Source organism: Panthera tigris, chromosome X (assembly GCF_018350195.1).
Source record: "Panthera tigris isolate Pti1 chromosome X, P.tigris_Pti1_mat1.1, whole genome shotgun sequence".
Taxonomy (NCBI): domain Eukaryota; kingdom Metazoa; phylum Chordata; class Mammalia; order Carnivora; family Felidae; genus Panthera; species Panthera tigris.
The window spans coordinates 56,878,255-56,900,056 of NC_056677.1; the positions used below are offsets into that span (position 1 = coordinate 56,878,255).

The 21,802-nt window shown below is 42.4% G+C and overlaps 1 protein-coding gene across 1 annotated transcript in view; it reads left to right on the forward strand.

The window, feature by feature from the left end:
• The first annotated feature begins 2,298 nt into the window (after positions 1–2,298).
• Positions 2,299–21,802, forward strand: part of IGBP1 (immunoglobulin binding protein 1) — a 38,775-nt gene continuing 19,271 nt past the window's right edge. The window contains exons 1-5 of the mRNA XM_042974621.1: positions 2,299–2,756; positions 3,147–3,440; positions 11,578–11,773; positions 19,141–19,220; positions 19,894–20,006. Coding sequence (XP_042830555.1) covers positions 2,380–2,756; positions 3,147–3,440; positions 11,578–11,773; positions 19,141–19,220; positions 19,894–20,006 — 1,060 coding nt within the window. The 5' untranslated portion in view covers positions 2,299–2,379. The remainder of the gene's footprint in view (positions 2,757–3,146; positions 3,441–11,577; positions 11,774–19,140; positions 19,221–19,893; positions 20,007–21,802) is intronic.

Sequence of the window (21,802 nt, forward strand, 5' to 3'; positions counted from 1 at the left end):
ACCTGGTTTGGAAAGCCAGTTCTGCTATTTCAAAAAGTTTATTTCCATGATTTCCAAGAGCCCTTCTTGTTCCCTTAAACTAGGACTTAAAATTAAAATCACTAGGATGTTTTAATGTGATAGTGTTTACACACAGAAACACAGTAAACAACTCATTTTTATTGTTGCTTTTTTTTCTAACCACTTTTTAATCTGGGGATCACCTCAGAATAGGATGCAGTGCACTACTTAGCACAACAATTTGAATATGCACTCTGAATGCAATTGGCAACTCCCATAAAGACTATTATTTTGAAAGCCATAGAAAAAGGGCTTACAAAGTTGAGGAGCAAATTCAATTTCTGCATACTTTTTTTTTTCTCTGAGGCGACAGCAAAGCTGTGTCTTAATCCAAGCAAATGCACAGAAACACATTATTGTAGTCCCACAATTACTGAGCTTCCAAGTCTCCTCCACAAGTACTATCTTCTTTGTATCTTCTTTGTATTCCTGTAGTCACTGACCCTGAAAGTTCAGTTTACTAGAGTAATTAGAGGTGCCAGACAAATCAAATAAGTAATTTGCCAGAGCCACCTTTCTTCCTCAGCTTCTAAAGCTGGGGGGTTGTCAGGGGAGGTTTCTTAGAATCACCTGGGAAGCCTTTCCAACCTACACTTAGTGCGCCCCACACCCCTCTCCCTCCTGCAAAGCGCTGTTTTAGCTTGGGGCTTCATGGAGTCCCGCTTAAAAGGGCCTGTCCATCTTTTTAAATCCTACTTGATCTAAGATAGATATAGGTTAAAAACAAGTGAACATAGAAGACACTGGCTTTGTCACAACTGGTTGGGCAAGTCACTTCTTTCTGGTCTCAGTTTTTTCCTCTGCTCTTTGAGGTCCCCTTCCAGCTTTGAAATTCTCAGACTGCATATCCTGTCTAAGAAGCTTTCTGAAGTACTCTTAGCGTAGAATGACTTGTCATTTCTTAGTTTTCCAACAGCCTGTGCAATACAGCGTATCCCCTAGTTCTGTACTGTCCTATGTTGCCCTCTAGTTGTTTTCACATGAATTTTTTTTCTTCTCAACCAAAGTTAGTTTAAAATATATTTAGTTGAAGAACTTATTTTCCAGGTTAGGCAGTGTGCATTCTGCTTAACTTAAATCCCCTAGGGCAACTTGTGGTGTGTCCGAAGGCAATCAGTATATTGATTCATTCGAAGCAATGACATCCGTTCTTTCAAAGACCTGGAGTTCTGTTTTTACATCATTGCTGTCCAGTACAAATATAATGTGATCCCGATATCTAATTTTAAGTTTTCTAGTGGGCACGTTAAAAAAGTGAAAAGACACAAGTGAAATTGTAACCCTATCTTTAACCCAAACATATACAAAATATTAGCACTTAAACATATCAGTGTGAAAATCGAGATATTTTATATTACTTTTTCGTAGTAAGTTTTCGAAATTGGTTGTGTATTTTATGCCTACAGCACATTTCGTTTCAAAATAGCCACATCCGCGGGCTCAGTAGCCCCATGTAGCTAGAGGCTACCCTATTGAACACCGCAGTTCCGCATGATTGGGTTGCTTTCCAAACCGACCACTTTTTTTTTCTATTCTTACGACACTGAGCACTAGATAAGACCCAGGCAGTGGGTTAGCTGGGAGGGTGTAAAACTTAATCGGACTCATTCTTGTAAGGGAAATAGAGTTGTAAATCGCTAGCTGTAATCCATTGTCGTTGGTGTCTTGACAGATTCACAGAAAGTGAAAATTTTCAGTGGCTTGGGTGGGGGGGGGTATAAAAGAAGGTTACACAAAATAAGTAACTTTTGAAAGGAAACTGTGGAGTGACTAGAGTTGCAGGTTACCAGGGGTGTGTGAGGGAGGGGTGGGTGCGTGTAGGAGCCCCGCCGATAGGTCGCAGGGGTGTGGGGGAGGGGTGTAGAGTGTGCATGCGTGCGTGCGTGCGTGCGTGCGTGCGTGTGTGTGTCTGGAGGAGGGTGACGTGAATGGGAAGAGGGCGGGCCCCAGAATTGGCTGGGAGAAGCCTGGGGCTCCCGAGGCTGGATGCATGGAAGCCGCAGGGGGGCGCCCTTTGCACTTCGCACTCAAGCGCACAGACGACCAAACCTAGGGAGCGAGGGGGCGCCTGGAGCCCCTGTCTGCCCCGGCCCCTCAACAAAGGGAGCGCCTCGCGACGTGAGGCGTGCGCCTAGCCTGCCCCCGCAGTGAATTCAGCCTCGTCTGGCCGGGGCTAAGCTCAGAACCCACGGAACATCCCGGCTCGGCGTCGGCCACGAGGAGCAAACCGTAAAACAGCACCCAGGGATGTGCCTGTTTGCTTGTTTTTAGCAGATCCCTACTACTTGTGATAGGCAGCAGCCTGCAAAAAATAAGCCTATGGAACCGGTGGCTAGTGTCTGCAACCTGTGGCTTCCGGAAGTTCTTTGTCGCTTTGGTAACGACGGAGCGACTGGACCAATACGGCGCTCTTTCCGGTCTCGTTCACACTCGCCGAGTTCTCCTTTTCCAAGATTGCCTTTGACCCCGGAAGTGAGGTTTTCCGCGTACCTTCCTCCCACCAAGATGGCAACAGCAGAGGACGAGTTACTGCCACCGCGGCTTCCCGAGCTGTTTGAAACCAGCAAGCAGCTTCTGGACGAAGTGGAAGTAGCGACTGAGCCCACCGGTTCCCGGATAATCCAAGATAAGGTGTTCAAGGGACTAGACCTCCTTAAGAAGGCTGTTGAAATGTTAACACAGCTCGACTTGTTCAGGTATGGGGGACAGGGTAATAATGGCTAAGAACGGAGGTAATAATGGTTACCAAGGGTGGAGGCATTGAGTCTGGGTAGAGGAGACCCTTTTAAAAAGGACTAGGAACCTTTCATTCCCACCTCCCGCTGCGATCTTGTGTACCTTGTTTACGTTCTCCACCTGGCTTCGAGATAGTTGATATCCCGCGACTCTGCTCCCTAGTGTCGACTCTTTGCAAAGGCATTGGGTGTGAGCCATCAGCCAGCCACCTTCATTCAAGAAAACCGGCCACTGTTCCTCAGGCCTTCTCCCTTCGCACACCCACCGCAGCCCTCCCCTCCCCCAGGCAGCAAGGGGCTACAGTGTGATTGCCCATCCAGGCTTCACAGCCTCCTCTTTGCTCTTTCCAGCCAAAATGAAGATTTGGAAGAGATTGCTTCCACCGACCTGAAGTACCTGCTGGTGCCAGCATTTCAAGGAGCGCTCGCCATGAAACAAGTCAACCCCAGCAAGCGTCTAGATCATTTGCAGTGGGCTCGAGAACACTTTTTAAACTACTTAACTCAGTGCCAATACTATCATGTGGCAGAGTTTGAGCTGCCCAAAACCAAGAACAACTCACCTGATAATAATACTGCTAGTTCCTCCATGGCCTATCCTAGCCTCGTTGCAATGGCATCTCAAAGACAGGCTAAAATAAAGAGGTGGGTCAATAGCTATAATTTGAGGACTGCCCAATGGCAGTGCTATTGTGGGGGTGTGTGTGCATGTTTTTGGGAGGGAGGGGAACAGTGGTGTCTGTCACTCTTTTGGTTCCTGTTGAGCATTAGGCCTGGTGAGAGTAAGTTCTCCTGAGTTTTTCAAGAAGCTTCTGCCTTTGTTGAGATGGTCATACCTGTCGGACCTCTGCTACCCTGTGGTTGCCAACAGCAGAACGTTCTTTAGCATAGCGTCTCCCAATCATATCCCACAGCACAGCAATATTCATATGGTACAATGGGGTAGATATCTCTGAAGGGCACAGTGTCTTGTAGCTATAATCCATTTATGGTCCACTGAGTGAGAAGTTCTGTTCTGAGTAATGGCTCAGGTGTGTAACATCCTGAACTAATGTTAGTCCTGCACAGCTTCATCATGTGACCTTGAAGTTGCTTACTCTCAGTTTAGTGTAAAAAAACATTTGATGAGTGCTCACAGTGTCCAGGATCTAAGCTAGGCACTGGGGGTACAAACTGAGTGTGTTTGTAGGAATATGGGTGGTCTCCACCTTGGAGGAGTATACAGTGTGGTGAGGAAAAGAGGCGTAGAAACAGAGTAGCAATATAAAAGGATGTGATGGAGAAATGCACAGGTACTGTGAGAACAGACAGGAGGGGCACCTAACCAAAGAAGGAGCAGGAGAGACAGAAGTCTCCCTGAAGGAGGTGACTCCTGTGATGAGTTGTTTAAGGATGGATAGGAGTATCCTCTAGAGGAAGAGGAAAGGAGGGTATTATCCAGCAGAGGTAATAGTGTTAGTAAAGCTACAGGGACATGAAAGAGCACAGTGCTGGGCTTGGAATGTATGTGGGGAACTACTGTAAGCAATCAGATAATGCTAGAACATGAAAGGGGTGAGGGAGAAGGGGAAGGAACGATGCTGAAGAATGTTGTGGGGTCCAGACCAAGGAGACTTGGGGTGTGAGGAAGGTGAAGGAACAGCCCTACTGCTAAGAATGTGGGGAGGGGTTTTAGTCTCAGTTCCACCATTTTATCACTCTGGCTTGGGGTAAGTTGCTTAATCACTTGGTGCCTTAATTTCCCCAGCTGTAAAATTAGATAACAATAGGTCTTTCTTCATAAAGTAGTTTTGAAGATGAAAAGAGAAATACACAAAAAGCGCTTAGCACAGTGTCTGATACAGTAAGTACTCAAAGTCAGCTACTGTTATATCTTAGTAGCTGAGTACAGGTTGTGGAGTCAGAGAGTGGGGTTTGAGACCCAGCTTTACCTGTAAGCCATTGGACTTTGGGTAACTTATATAACCTGTCTGAGCCTCAGCGTTCCTCATGTGAAATCATGTAAAAATAATAATTGTACCTGTTTTATAGGATTAAGAAACATAAATAAGAGCACATAAAACAGCTAGCACAGTATCTGGCACATAGTCACTAGTCTATAAATGTCACTTACCAGTAGGCCATGCTAAAGAACCTAAACTTCAGTTGCTGACTGGGATTCACTGGAAGTTTGGGTTTTTTTTTTTTTAAAGAGTAGCACGATCATATTTGCATTTTAACTAGCATACACTGGCAGCAGTTAGGAAGCAGTGTGAGGGAGAATATTAGATCCAGTTAGGTCACAAGTAATGAGGCCTCACTACAGCAGTGGCAGAAGATATGGGATAGATTTATTTAGAAGGGTTGAATCGGCAGAAAACTTGGTGATCAGTTAGTTCTGAGAGGTGGGGTAGATGGAAGCAACACAAGGAAGATGTCCACGTTTGTGTGATAGGTAGATGGCTTGTGGAACTCATTAAGATGGGGAATAGAGGAGGAAGAACAAATCAGGGGAGAGGGAAGTGTAAAAATTCGGTATTGAGCCGTTTAAGGTGTTTAGGAGTCCTCCAGATAGAGGTATCTGGTAGTATGTAGCTCAGAGGAGAGGCCTGGTCTAGAGAGGTGAAAATTGGTTCATTCACTTGGCCAATATGTATTGAGCCTTTCTTGTGCACCAGGAACTGTTCTAGGTAATGGAGAACCAGATGAAGTCAATGGCCTCATGAAGCTTTTATTTTGGTGGAGGAGACAGACAATAAGCTAGTAAATAATAATATAATTTCAGGTGGTATATATAGTTCAGGGTTAGTGACAGTGAATAATTTTTGAGGAAATGGGATAAACTGATAGGAAGTGGAATTCATCATGTCTTTTGTAAGAAGGTGGGGGCAGCCCATTGGCACGTAACAGGTAGTTTAAGCAGTGAGTTTGGTATCCAAATAATTATACTTTACCCCAAAAGGACTATAAATGCCATAGAGATACAGTGTTGTAGAGAAAGACCAAGGAGTGAGCACATCTGGTTGGAGGGATGAGGATGAAGTTTCAGGATGCAATGCACTTGAGAAGAGCCTTGAATTATGGTCAAAAATGGAAATTACAGATTTTCCTGAATGTAAAAGAAATACTGATTGTAGAAAATTGGAAAACCAGTATTTTTTGAATTGAAAAAAAGGCCTTAATCCTGGCACTCAAAGATGATCTTTGTTAACTTCCTGATGTATTTGCTTCCAGATATATAGTTACTTTAGTTAATAAATGTGGAATAATACTGTATATATAGTTTTTTTATCCTCTTCAAGCCTAACATCATATTGTGAGCATTTCCCTGTGTCTTTTGAAACCATGATATTTAATGGTTACATAATATTCCATCCTATAGTTGTGCCACAATTATTTAAACTAATCTTTTATTGTCAAATATTTACACTATGTATAGATTGGGGGGGGGCTCGTTTGTTTCTTTTGGTTTTGCTCTTGTAAGTAGTGGTATGAACAGACATCTTTAACTGCATCTGTCACTGTTTCATTAGGATAGATTTCTAGAAGGACCAGTGACTAGATCAAAGGGTTTGAATATTTTAAGACTTGATGGTAGCAACATTGCTTTCCACAATAACAAAGTTTTAGAATATGCCCCACCACACTGGGCTTGCACGTTAACACTTAGAAAATCCAGTTGGCAAAACCAAAAAAGGTATCTCATTGTTTTTACTTGCATTTCTTTGGCTGGAAAGCTTGGTCTTTGAACATTTTCTAAAAATGTCTACCAGACAAGATAACAACGTTATCTTTATGCTAATGGCTCCCACATTTATGTCATGAACCCAGAGCTTTCCTGACCTTCAGACTCACAGACATCTAAGATTTAACATGGCCTAAGTTGAACCCTTGGTTTTTTAACTCCCAATGTGCCCCCACACCTAGGTCTTCATCTCATTGAGTGCACCACCATTCACTTAGGAGTTAGCTTCACTTCCTCCCTTCTGAATCTCTACATCCCATCCACCAGACAGGCCTGCCAGTTCTAGCTACAAAACGAATCTTCTGTCCTTCTGTTTCTCTGGATCTCCACTATCATACCTTAGTGTAGGCCAATAGCACTTCACCTGAAATAGCCAAACCACTAACTATGAGGCCCTGCACAGTCTGGCACCTGCTTCTCTTCAGGCTTACCCTCTCCACTAGGTTCCAGCCCCAGTTGCCTTTTCTTTCAGTTCTTTGCACAGACCCAGTTCCTTCCTACTACAGTCTTTGTATGTGTTCTCCTTGCATGACATGCTCCTCACTTTTCTGTCGTCCTGGGCTTTGTCTTTCTCCTCTACTCTAGAATGTGTACTCCTTGAGGGCAGAAGCTATTTCTCTCTTATTCACTGTGGTATGCCTAGCACAGGGCCTGGCAAAGACGAGGTGCTCAAGAAATATTTATTGTTGACAAGCAGGGGGAACAACATGAGCAGAAGCCCAAGGCGCTTGAGGTATGTACAGGGAATGCAGAATGGTCCAGTTGGGCAGAAGCTAAAAGTACTGTGGTCGGAGGTCTGCACAAGGAAGTAATGTGTGTATAGAATCCTGAAAGTGAGAGGCAGAAAGACAAATTGACATGTTATAATAGTATTTCAGCTGGGAAGAAGAGATAAAAATGAAGTGACAGCTATCAAAGACATTAGTTTTGCAGGAAACATTTGTATGCTTAGAAAACACATTGTTGAGATCCTTTTTTATTTTCTGTAAGTCTTCCCTCTTTACCTACTGAGGCCATCCTACATAAAACATCTAAATGGTATATCTTCTCTCTCAAAACCTGTTTCTTCACATATCCTCTCTACTGATTCTCAACTTTGACAGTAAGTATGAGTCTGGTTTGATTATCTGCACCTCCATTCTTGTGACAGAAATAGAGAAGTAGAAGCTAGGTAAGTAATGGATGGGTCTAGTGTTAGATTCACTGAACTTAGATTCCGAAGTGCCAGCTGGGTAGCCATGTCCATAGACAGAGGGCAATGTAACTAAAACTAGGAGGAGACTGGTGGCTAGTGCTAAAACTTTAGGAGCTTTTGGTGGGTATGGATAGTTTACCAAGGAAAAACGTGCAGAGAGGGAAAAAATGCCAAGGATAAAACCTTGGGGCAAATTAAGGGAGAAGAAAGAGGCAGGAAAGAGCAATCAGAAGTAAGACACTCAGCAAAGTATAGATAGAAGTGCTTTTAGAAGCCTGGGAAAGAGAGCAAATGTTAAGTACTCTTTGAAGCTTCTCCCTGCCAAGCTCTCCTCCTAAATACTGTAACATTTAGTTTTTGTTACTTATCACAGTGTAACTATCTGTCATTCTGTAAACCAGGAACTCCTAAAGGTCAGAGACCTTGACTAATTGTATCTTTAGTATCATAATTGTATTACTGTATCCCTAGAGCCTGAGACAACAAGAGGATTATAGTAAGTACATGAAATTTCTGTGGGAGAAACAGTTACACGGTAGTCATAAGACAAATTGAAGCAATACAGTATTGCACATAAAGCCTGGACTTGGAGTAACCAATCTGATTTCCTCCACTTAATAAGTGGGGCATCATCTAGCCACTCCTGGCCTCCATTTTCCCATCCTCTAACAATATTTATATTCTGTTGCTGCTTACGAAGTACTTTCGTGTGTATTGTTCCATATGATTCTGTTAACAACCCCAGGACATGTAGCTTATTATCTCTATTTTAGAGATAAGGAAATGGGATATGAGAATTTGTTTGTCCAGAGTTACCTCATAAGTGTTCGGGCTAGGATTTAAACGCAGATCTTCAAATTCCCAGTTCTTGTGCTCATTCCAGCAAGGCACAGAAAGAAAAGAATGGTCATTTGAAAGGATAGACTATGGATTGAAGGAAGGTGTTTCTAGGATGGGGGAAAGGCACCAGTAGAGTGAGAAATTGTAACTGCTGATGCCAGGATGATTGATAGCGTGAGGCCTGGGAAAATGTGGGTAGTGACAGGTTTCATAGCAAAAGTGGAACGGTAAAGACATCGCCCTGGTAAAAACAACATTAGCTCCTTAAAGACGAGGGAAGGAGGAAAGGTGAAACTACAGAGATTTTAAGGGAAAGAGGGAGATTGATGGCCATTGTCTGGCCATCTGGCACGTGTGATGGTGGCATAGAATCCACAAAAGATGAATAAAAAGAGATGAGCAAGAGTGACCGCTTGGCCAGAGTTTGATCATTTGAATTTGTTGTTGACTCATTTGACACAAATCTGTAATTCATGAGCTCTCTGCAGCAGCCTGAGACCAGAAAAAAGGAATGGGGAAAGTTGTCCAGAGTCAGAAGGGTGACAGGCATTGGGGATCCTAGGATGGTAGGGAGTGTTTCCATGTAATGGCTCACCATGGGAAATCTAGAACAGTGGTGAAGGTCTAGGATGGTGATTTTCAATCTGTCCCTTGGAACTGTAAGATTCCACCACAGTGCCTGGGTAAGGGGGGATGTTGGGAGCCCTCCTCTATTTTAACTAGGGTGGATTTTTATCTGTTTATTACTTACGGAGTTCCAAATAAACTCTCACAAGAAGAAAGGGTTCTTGGAGTGCCTAGGTGGCTCAGTTGGTTAAGGGTCTGACTCTTGATCTCAGCTCAGGTCTTGATCTCAGGGTCGTGAGTTCAAGCCCCACATTGGGCTCCGCTCTGGGTGTGAAGCCTACTTTAAAGAAGGAGGAGAAGGAAGAAAGGGTTCTTTTACTAAAACAAAAAGGTTTTAAAAACGCTGGCCAAAAAAGCAGGAGTGGAAGAGCTAGAAGTTTCAAAGATGACAAGGAGTGAAATTGTAGGAGTGAGGCAGTGAAGAAGCAGCTGGAGAGCACGGTTACACTGCATTCAGAGAATGGGAGAGGAAGCACAAGAACGTTACTCAGAGGACCAGTAAACTGACCCAGAATTTACCCTGGATTGTATACATTCTAAGCCCCTGGTATGTTTTTTCCTGATGTAGGTACATCCAGGAAAGAGGGTGGGGGTAGGATTGGGACCAGAATGAAATGTTCTCAATCAATGTCTGTAATAGCATTCATGAACTAGAAATTGACCTTTGTGCTGTTTTTGCTCAGAAGCTGCCAATGACGATGCTGTGACAGTTATTTGTAACATATAAACTGCCCCATTTGTTGGGTAAAAGGATCAGAAGATCCTAAAAGTTTGTATAATAAAGAATGTCTCCAGAGCAGTGGTTCTTGACTTTACATGGGTCATGGACCTTGTTGATAATCTGATAAAAACTACAGATCTCTCCCAGGCCAAAAAAATTGTAAAAATAAAAAGGTAGAATTCTATATTAAATTTCAGGGAATTCAAGGACCTCCTCCCCTCAAACTCTATCCATGGACCTCAGGTTAAGAACTCCAGATTCTTTTCCTTGACTTTTCTCTCTCAAGCCCTTACATCCAATAAATCTGTTTTCTATTTTAAATACATCCACATCTCTCCACCTCCCTGTTTCAAGTCACTGTCTCATTTATATTGTGACAATATCCTCTTAATTGATGTCCCTGCTTCCATCCTTGCCTCCCACCTCCCGCCCTACATTCTATACTCAGTACAGCAGCCAGACTGGCCCTTATAAAAAAAATTTTCATGTCACTCTATTCATGTCATGTGTTCTCTTCAAAAGCCTCCAGTGGCTTTCCTATCTCAAAATATCCTGGTGTTTAATATTTGGGGTCTTAGAGCACACAGGGTTCTACAAATTGTGGTCCTGGCTATCTCTCTTACCTCATTTACTGTCATTCTTCTTCACGCCAGCCACACCGGCCTCCTATCTGTTTTGCAAACATGTCAGGTCAGGCTCTCTCCCACTCCAGGACCTTCGTATTTGCTTTTCCACCTTAGAATACTTTTATGGGTATTGGCATGGCTTGCTTCCTTACTGAAGTCTTTGCTCAGATGTCACCTCTTCCTGATCACCTTGTATATAATAGCACTTCTACTTCTGTGCCATCATTCTCTTCACCTTACCTTGCTTTTTGCTGCCGCTTCATGGCACTTATCACATCCTGACTCATCATCTCTTTTTGTCTGCTTCCACTAGAACGAAAACTTCAGGAGAGCAAGGACTTTCTTGTATACACTGCTGTGTATCCAGCACTGAGAAGAGTGCCTGTCACACAATAGGTACTCAGTAAATATTTTTCAGATGAGTGATAGATGACATGTAGAATGTATCCTGAAAAAGGCAAGCAGGATGGTTGTGAGTCTTTATATTAGGCACCTGGCTGGGTCAGATGGTGAGTTTAAGCTCCATGTTAAGCATAAAGCTTACCTTTTAAAAAATGTGATAGTGTAAATAAAAGCACTTAGTGTAGCACCTTGTACTTGAGAAAAATATAATAGAGTATTTCCTTGGTTCAAACCATATGATTCCCTTAGCAAAAGGAGGAGCCAGAAGAGCTGGGACTGTTTTGCAATCTGTGACTCCTTGAAGTGGTACTTCCCAAGTGGACATTGTTTGATACTAAATATCTAACCTACTAAGCCTTGAGCTTCCACCTGGAAGATGATGGGAGGAGTTGCTCAGATCAGGTTATATCTGTAATTTTCCAGCTTTAGAATGTATTTCTGAGCCCCTATTCATCCATTCCTTGCCTTGCAGTCTTGAGGGAACTGCCCTGGTGGTGAGTTCTGGGGTAAATAATCTGTATTTTTGCCAAAGGGGAAACTGGCATACTCACTGCCTGGTCATCAGCAAAGGTAAACTCTTATTGTGGCCTCCTTTGATGGAATAGCGCTGTTTTTGAGTTCATGGGTAATGCTTTTCTGTGCAACAGATACAAGCAGAAGAAGGAGGTGGAGCATAGGTTGTCCGCACTGAAATCTGCTGTGGAAAGTGGTCAAGCAGATGATGAGCGTGTTCGTGAATATTACCTCCTTCACCTTCAAAGGTGGATTGGTATCAGCTTAGAAGAGATTGAGAGCATTGACCAGGAGATGAAGATCCTGAGAGAAAAAGACTCCTCAAAACAGGTAAGCCTGGTCACTGCCCATATAGCTCAAAAAGCTGTTAGAGATTTGGACGTTCTACAGGAGAATAATCGAATTAAAATCCTTTTAAGTCTCCATAAAATCATTGTTCTTCTTAAGATCAGTGGAGAAGGCTGAAGATTCACTAGGGGTAGCCTTTTCTCTAGCTTACAGTGTTGTTTCCCAGGGATTTCTAACCTGTAGAACACTTCTAGCCATTTGTAATTTTGTGACATGCCACAGGTAGGGAGACTTCTTTAAAGTAAAAATTGGTTTTGGCCATGAGAGGTCATGACTGCCTAAGGAATGCACAGGGAGGTGGGCCTTTAAAATCTGTGTTTGACTGTAATAAACAAATGGGAAAAGGGATGGGATGGGAACTGAGAAGGAAAGTGGCACTGGAGGAGAGAAAGAAAAGTGTAGGAAGAAGATCAAAGGAAAGATCAGGAATATATTTAGGTTCGGGGAGGAATCTTCACCTTAGACAATGATGCTCTCTTACACCCTTAGATCTCCCAAGTAGGAGACACAGAAGGACATTTCCATGCTCAAAATACTGGGTGTACTGATAAAACCTGATGTAAGACAGCTTTGGCCATCTTTGAAGATCATCACTGTGTTTTGGAGCTGCTGCTTCAAAAGATTAGGCTCCTCTGCCACTTACTTTTTGGTTCAAGATACAAGCATGGATTGAGTTGAATTTATCAGCTAGTCGCAAGCATTTATTTTGGTCCTCAGAGAAACCTCTTCCAAATTGGATTTGTGCTAATTATTAGCCCAGGAGCTTATGCCTCCAGGTAACATTAACCTAGTTCCTCATGTTAAACCATCAAAGAATAAACAATATTCTAAGGCCAGGAGGCCCCTTGAGCATCTCTAGATGAATGGTTTTCAAGCATTTTGAGGCTGGACTCTTCTGGATCCTCTCCTGCCCCCTTCTTTGTTGCTGTTGTTGTTGTTGTTGTTGTTGTTGTTGTTGTTGTTGTTAAACACTCCCTTATTTGGTGTTGGGATCAGCTCTGGAAGTGATGGACGTAGACCCAAGTGAACACCTTTTCTCTGATGATACTTTGTTTCAGTATGCTCCCTACAGCTGAGGTTCCCTGAAACATTGTTATAGGACACTGTATGAAAGTTACTAACACAGTCTTCCCCCCCCCCCACCCGCCCCCCTTGCATTTAGGAACACCGTCTTCTAAAGACCTGGAAGTTCTTGACAGTTAATTGCATAGTTACATTGGAAAGGGTCTTAATCATTCAACTTTAGCACTGAAGGCCAGGCTGAGGAAAGGGACTTCAAAATCACCTCGAGGGATTTATCTGGAACACGGAAAAGCCTTTGGAATGTCCTTCTTTAGAGGGGAATATTTTTTTAAAAATTTTTTTAATAATGCAAATCATTGTTTTTCAGTTTCTTTCCTTTTTTTTTCAATATATGAAGTTTATTGTCAAATTGGTTTCCATACAACACCCAGTGCTCATCCCAAAAGGTGCCCTCCTCAATACCCATCACCCACCCTCCCCTCACTCCCACCGTCCATCAACCCTCAGTTTGTTCTCAGATTTTAAGAGTCTCTTGTGCTTTGGCTCTCTCCCTCTCTAACCTCTTTTTTTTTTCCTTCCCCTCCCCCATGGGTTTCTGTTAAGTTTCTCAGGATCCACATAAGAGTGAAACCATATGCTATCTGTCTTTCTCTGTATGGCTTATTTCACTTGGCATAACACTCTCCAGTTCCATCCATGTTGCTACAAAGGGCTATATTTCATTCTTTCTCATTGCCACGTAGTACTCCATTGTGTATATCAACCACAATTTCTTTATCCATTCATCAGTTGATGGACATTTAGGCTCTTTCCATAATTTGGCTATTGTTGAGAGTGCTGCTATAAACATTGGGGTACAAGTGCCCCTATGCATCAATACTCCTGTATCCCTTGGGTAAATTCCTAGCAGTGCTATTGCTGGGTCATAGGGTAGGTCTATTTTTAATTTTTTGAGGAACTTCCACACTGTTTTCCAGAGTGGCTGCACCAATTTGCATTCCCACCAACAGTGCAAGAGGGTTCCCGTTTCTCCACATCCTCTCCAGCATCTATAGTCTCCTGATTTGTTCATTTTGGCCACTCTGACTGGCGTGAGGTGATATCTGAGTGTGGTTTTGATTTGTATTTCCCTGATAAGGAGCGACGTTGAGCATCTTTTCATGTGCCTGTTGGCCATCCGGATGTCTTCTTTAGAGAAGTGTCTATTCATGTTTTCTGCCCATTTCTTCACTGGGTTATTTGTTTTTCGGGTGTGGAGTTTGGTGAGCTCTTTATAGATTTTGTCCGATATGTCATTTGCAAATATCTTTTCCCATTCCGTTGGTTGCCTTTTAGTTTTGTTGGTTGTTTCCTTTGCTGTGCAGAAGCTTTTTATCTTCATAAGGTCCCAGTAATTCACTTTTGCTTTTAATTCCCTTGCCTTTGGGGATGTGTCAAGTAAGAGATTGCTACGGCTGAGGTCAGAGAGGTCTTTTCCTGCTTTCTCCTCTAAGGTTTTGATGGTTTCCTGTCTCACATTCAGGTCCTTTATCCATTTTGAGTTTATTTTTGTAAATGGTGTGAGAAAGTGGTCTAGTTTCAACCTTCTGCATGTTGCTGTCCAGTTCTCCCAGCACCATTTGTTAAAGAGACTGTCTTTTTTCCATTGGATGTTCATTCCTGCTTTGTCAAAGATGAGTTGGCCATACGTTTGTGGGTCTAGTTCCAGGGTTTCTATTCTATTCCATTGGTCTGTGTGTCTGTTTTTGTGCCAATACCATGCTGTCTTGATGATTACAGCTTTGTGGTAGAGGCTAAAGTCTGGGATTGTGCTGCCTCCTGCTTTGGTCTTCTTCTTCAAAATTACTTTGGCTATTCGGGGCCTTTTGTGGTTCCATATGAATTTTAGGATTGCTTGTTCTAGTTTCGAGAAGAATGCTGGTGCAATTTTGATTGGGATTGCATTGAATGTGTAGATAGCTTTGGGTAGTATTGACATTTTGACAATATTTATTCTTCCAATCCGTGAGCAGGGAATGTTTTTCCATTTCTTTATATCTTCAGTTTCCTTCATAAGCTTTCTGTAGTTTTCAGCATACAGATCTTTTACATCTTTGGTTAGATTTATTCCTAGGTATTTTATGCTTTTTGGTGCAATTGTGAATGGGATCCGTTTCTTATTTGTCTTTCTGTTGCTTCATTATTAGTGTATAAGAATGCAACTGATTTCTGTACATTGATTTTGTATCCTGCAACTTTGCTGAATTCATGTATGAGTTCTAGCAGACTTTTGGTGGAGTCTGTCGGATTTTCCATGTATAATATCATGTCATCTACAAAAAGTGAAAGCTTAACTTCATCTTTGCCAATTTTGATGCCTTTGATTTCCTTTTGTTGTCTGATTGCTGATGCTAGAACTTCCAACACTATGTTAAACAACAGCGTTAAGAGTGGACATCCCTGTCGTGTTCCTGATCTCAGGGAAAAAGCTCTCAGTTTTTCCCCATTGAGGATGATGTTAGCTGTGGGCTTTTCATAAATGGCTTTTGTGATCTTTAAGTATGTTCCTTCTATCCCGACTTTCTTGAGGGTTTTTATTAAGAAAGGTTGCTGAACTTTGTCAAAGGCCTTTTCTGCATCGATTGACAGGATCATATGATTCTTATCTTTTCTTTTATTAATGTGATGTGTCACGTTGATTGATTGCGAATGTTGAACCAGCCCTGCATCCCAGGAATGAATCCCACTTGATCATGGTGAATCATTCTTTTTATATGCTGTTGAATTCGATTTGCTAGTATCTTACTGAGAATTTTTGCATCCATATTCATCAGGGATATTGGCCTGTAGTTCTCTTTTTTTACTGGGTCTCTGTCTGGTTTAGGAATCAAAGTAATACTGGCTTCATAGAATGAGTCTGGAAGTTTCCTTCCCTTTCTATTTCTTGGAATAGCTTGAGAAGGATAGGTATTATCTCTGCTTTAAACGTCTGGTAGAACTCCCCTGGGAAGCCATCTGGTCCTGGACTCTTATTTGTTGGGAGATTTTTGATGACTGATTCAATTTCTTCGCTGATTATGGGTCTGTTCAAGCTTTCGATTTCTTCCTGTTTGAGTTTTGGAAGTGTGTGGGTGTTTAGGAATTTGTCCATTTCTTCCAGGTTGTCCAGTTTGTTGGCATATAATTTTTCATAGTATTCCCTGATAATTGCTTGTATTTCTGAGGGATTGGTTGTAATAATTCCATTTTCATTCATGATTTTATCTATTTGGGTCATCTCCCTTTTCTTTTTGAGAAGCCTGGCTAGAGGTTTATCAATTTTGTTTATTTTTTCAAAAAACCAACTCTTGGTTTCATTGATCTGCTCTACAGTTTTTTTAGATTCTATATTGTTTATTTCTGCTCTGATCTTTATTATTTCTCTTCTTCTGCTGGATTTAGGCTGTCTTTGCTGTTCTGCTTCTATTTCCTTTAGGTGTGCTGTTAGATTTTGTATTGGGGATTTTTCTTGTTTCTTGAGATAGGCCTGGATTGCAGTGTATTTTCCTCTCAGGACTGCCTTCGCTGCATCCCAAAGCGTTTGGTTTGTTGTCTTTTCATTTTCATTTGTTTCCATATATTTTTTAATTTCTTCTTTAATTGCCTGGTTGACCCATTCATTCTTTAGTAGGGTGTTCTTTAAGCTCCATGCTTTTGGAGGTTTTCCAGACTTTTTCCTGTGGTTGATTTCAAGCTTCATAGCATTGTGGTCTGAAAGTATGCATGGTATGATTTCAATTCTTGTATACTTATGAAGGGCTGTTTTGTGACCCAGTATGTGATCTATCTTGGAGAATGTTCCATGTGCACTCGAGAAGAAAGTATATTCTGTTTCTTTGGGATGCAGCGTTCTAAATAGATCTGTCAAGTCCATCTGATCCAATGTATCATTCAGGGCCCTTGTTTCTTTATTGACCATGTGTCTAGATGATCTATCCATTTCTGTAAGTGGAGTGTTAAAGTCCCCTGCAATTACCACATTCTTATCAATAAGGTTCCTTATGTTTGTGAGTAATTGTCTTATATATTTGGGGGTCCCGTATTTGGTGCATAGACATTTATAATTGTTAGCTCTTCCTGATGGATAGACCCTGTGATTATTATATAATGCCCTTCTTCATCTCTTGTTACAGCCTTTAATTTAAAGTCTGGTTTGTCTGATATAAGTATGGCTATTCCAGCTTTTTTTTTTTTACTTCCAGTGGCATGATAAATAGTTCTCCGTCCTCTCACTCTCAATCTGAAGGTGTCCTCAGATCTAAAATGAGTCTCTTGTAGACAGCAAATAGATGGGTCTTGTTTTTTTATCCATTCTGATACCCTATGTCTTTTGGTTGGCCCATTTAGTCCATTTACATTCAGTGTTATTATAGAAAGATATGGGTTTAGAGTCATTGTGATGTCCGTAGATTTCATGCTTGTAGTGATGTCTCTGGTACTTTGTCTCACAGGATCCCCCTTAGGATCTCTTGTAGGGCTGGTTTAGTGGTGACGAATTCCTTCAGTTTTTGTTTGTTTGGGAAGACCTTTATCTCTCCTTCTATTCTAAATGACAGACTTGCTGGATAAAGGATTCTCAGCTGCATATTTTTTTCTGTTCAGCACATTGAAGATCTTCTGCCATTCCTTTCTGGCCTGCCAAGTTTCAGTAGAGAGATCAGTCACGAGTCTTATAGGTCTCCCTTTATATGTTAGAGCACGTTTATCTCTAGCTGCTTTCAGAATTTTCTCTTTATCCTTGTATTTTGCCAGTTTCACTATGATATGTCGTGCAGAAGATCGATTCAAGTTACGTCTGAAGGGAGTTCTCTGTGCCTCTTGGATTTCATTGCCTTTTTCTTTCCCCAGATCCGGGAAGTTCTCAGCTATGATTTCTTCAAGTACACCTTCAGCACCTTTCCCTCTCTCTTCCTCCTCTGGAATACCAATTATGCGTACATTATTTCTCTTTACTGCATCACTTAGTTCTCTAATTTTCCCCTCATACTCCTGGATTTTTTTATCTCTCTTTTTCTCAGCTTCCTCTTTTTCCATAATTTTATCTTCCAGTTCACCTATTCTCTCCTCTGCTTCTTCAGTCCGAGCTGTGGTTGTCTCCATTTTATTTTGCAGCTCATTAATAGCATTTTTTAGCTCCTCCTAGCTGTTCCTTAGTCCCTTCATCTCTGTAGCAATAGATTCTCTGCTGTCCTTTATACTCTTTTCAAGCCCAGCGATTAATTTTTGACTGTTATTCTAAATTCACTTTCTGTTATATTGTTTAAATCGTTTTTGATCAGTTCGTTAGCTGTTGTTATTTCCCGCACGTTTTTTTGAGGGGAATTCTTCGGTTTCGTCATTTTGGATAGTCCCTGGAGTGGTGCTGGACTTCGGGTTACTTCCCCTGTGCTGTCTTGAATAACTTGCATTGGTGGGCGGGGCCGCAATCAGACCTGAGGTCTGCCCCTATCCCACCGCTGGGGCCACAGTCACACTGGTGTGTGACTTCTCTTCGCCTCTGCTAGGGGCGGGATTCACTGTGGGGTGGCGTGGCCCGTCTGGGCTACTTGCACACTGCCAGGCTTGTGGTGCTGGGGATCTGGCGTATTAGCTGGGGTGGATGGGCAAGGTGCACAGGGGCGGGAGGGGCAGGCTCAGCTCGGTTTTCCTTCGGAGATCCGCTTTGGGAGGGGCCCTGCGGCACCGGGAGGGAGTCAGACCCGCCGGAGGGATGGATCCGCAGAAGCACAGTGTTGGGTATTTGTGCAGTACAAGCAAGTTCCCTGGCAGGAACTGGTTCCCTTTGGGATTTTGGCTCGGGGATGGGCGAGGGAGATGGCGCTGGCGAGCGCCTTTGTTCCCCGCCAAGCTGAGCTCTGTCATCAGGGGCTCAGCAACTCTCCCTCCCGTTGTCCTCCAGCCCTCCTGTTCTCCGAGCAGAGCTGTTAGCTTATAACCTTCCAGATGTCAAGTCCCGCTTGCTGTCAGAACACACTCCGTCTGGCCCCTCCGCTTTTGCAAGCCAGACTCGGGGGCTCTGCTTGGCCGGCGGGTCGCCCTAGAGGGGAATATTTTAAAGCCAAATGATTTTTTACTTTTGGCGAGATGATTTCTGGGAGAACTTTCTTTTCCTCCCTTTTCAGCAAGGTACTCAGGGGAGCTAAACAGCCTCCACCATTAGTATTCTGCTGTTGTATTTTAGAGACTGATAAATAGGGAGTGGGCAACGTTTGAATCCAGGGCTTTTCAGGCACCTGAAGCCTTAAGAGCCTGTATCATGGGGTAAGCAGAATGGCAAATGTCTTTCTGATAATGAATTTCCTTTCCAGGTATCAACTTCTTACTCACCTCGTCAGGACAGGCCTCCAATGAAACCCTTCATTCTCACTCGGAACATGACCCAAGCCAAGTAGGTAGTACTAAAAAGTGGGTTGCCTTTGTAGGCACCCTGTTTTATGGTTCAGTTACAGTGCATGTTAAAAGGCCATGTCCTCATCTGTGGTGGCTGTTCTTTCATCAATGCGATGTTACCTCTAATATTTTCTATATGTCTGTCTTCATCAGACATATCACTCAAACTCAAGCTTAAAAGTAGGCTGAAAAGAAAACTAACAAAAATAAAACAGAGGAAAGGAATCTGGTGGAGAATTGTACACTTCAATTGTTTCCCATTGCCTTCAGCTACAATTTTCAAAAGGACATATTGGCCTGTTTTGGATTTAATTCTGAGTTCTTGAAAGAAGACACTCTTCCATTGGGTGGCAGGAGAATCTCCTTTCCTCTGTGTACTGTTCAGACCCACCAACTATAAATACAAAGCATCTGCTTTGTGGGACACTGGCCTCTGGGATTGCTTTCTGAGTGATGATCCTGAGCTATTTATCTTCTCATGAAAGCTCTTGACTATAATGCCCCTTCCTGGATGCTTCTTGTTACATATCCTCCAGTTTACATAGCTCCTCAGGAGATAGCTGGGCAGGGGAGCCAGGATGAAATAAACTCAGCCTTTGTCACTAAAGAGAAGAGGCTTTTTAATAGTGCTGTGCATGTTTAGTTTTCTAAATGCAGTGTGATTCTTGCAGAGTATTTGGAGCTGGTTATCCAAGCCTGGCATCTATGACAGTGAATGACTGGTATGATCAGCATCGGAAATATGGAGCATTACCAGATCAGGGCATAGCCGTGACAACACCAGGTATGAAGGGGTAGGAGGAAAGCAGTTACACTATTATTGGTCCTTACTCCCTAGCAGTTAAATTCAGACCAAGTATTATTGCCCTTTAGGAGCAGAAGGAATCTGAACAGAGATTCTAGGCAATATTTTATGTTATATATTATTAAGATAAATAGCAGATGATTTGGGAAAGATGTAGGGAGCAGCTGTATGATTCTGGAATCTTTCCAGATGTCGTGGCATAAAAACAGACTGAGCATCTAGGTAGCAAAACCAAAAATCCATGGACTGCATTTGCACCTCTGGTAATGGCAGAGTAGGTTGTATCAGGCCAATCCCTCCCACAAATAATAATTACAAACTGAAGAAAATAAAACCTCTACCTAAAGGAACTAGAGAGTGACCAAAAGCAGACATAGACTGGAGAGTAGTCAACACTTAGAAGAAGGGAATGGTACTTGGAATTTCTTGAGGACAGGGACTTTGACTTACTGTATTCTTGGTGTCCAACTCGGTAATTAGATCACAGTACATACTTGGAGTCATCTTTGGAAGGGAGAGATGGAGAGGGGTGTCCCTATAAAGATGGAAGCAACATGGTATATTAGAAAAAGTGTGGACAGACCTGGGGTAACCAATTACTCCTGCTACTTAATAGATAGGACATCACCTAGCCCCTCTGAGCCTGTTTCTTATATCATTTGATCCTCTTAACAACCCTATGAAGCAAACATCCATATCCCCGTTTTAGGATGAGGAAATGGTGTCTGAGAACTGATGTACTCAAACGCAACATAGCTAGAAAGTGGCCAGGCTAGGATTTGAATTCAGGTCTTAAAACACCCAGTTCCAGTGCTATTTCCACTATAGCACAGAGAAGAGAAGAGAAGAGAAGAGAAGAGAAGAGAAGAGAAGAGAAGAGAAGAGAAGAGAAGAGAAGAGAAGAGAAGAGAGAAGAGAAGAGAAGAGAAGAGAAGAGAAGAGAAGAGAAGTCATGAGAAGTCATTTGAAAGGGTTTCCTGTTTCTTACATCTTCTCACCCACTGGCAGTCTGCAGTTACTGTGATGTGGGGGTAGGTGAAACTTGGATAGAAACTTAGAGCCTTACTGGTTGAGGAATGAGAGAAATGACTTCAAGGTGACCATAGCAACTGAAAAATGAGATGATATCTCATAAAGGAAAGAACCTCAGAGGAGGAGCCCTGATTCTCTGTATAAACCTTGCCCAAATCTCAGGCTGACACCTAAGCTATGTGTGCCCAGGATAGATTCCAAGCACTCTAGATAAGGCTAAAGTAACAATGCAGGATTCAACTGCTGCCCAGTGCAGAGGAAATAGAATTTGGAATTTTGGTTCTAGACAAATGAAGTGCCTGCTAAAATGAAACAGAACTCAGAATCTCTACAACATACCATTCATAAAGTCTGGGATTTAATTCCAAACTATTATACATAGAGAGAAACAGGAAAATGGGACTTCTGCTCAAGAGGAAAAGCAATCAGTGGAGACAAACCCCAGATGACACAGATGTTGAAATTAGCAGACAGGGACTTTAAAGCAGCTTATTTACATGTTCAAGGACAGAGGGGAAAATATGCTTGTAATAAGTGAGAAGATAAGAAGTCTTAGTAGATAATATCTATTATCCACTAACTTTGTATTTACAAACAGTACCTGCTACCCAGAGACAAGTATTAATGTAGCCCATATGGACTCTTGAACCGTCTTGAGATTACAACATACATGCTCCTAAATCATTGTGGTTGGACTTTCAAGTATCCTAACTTGTTCCTGGACATGTAACATGTTGATAAAC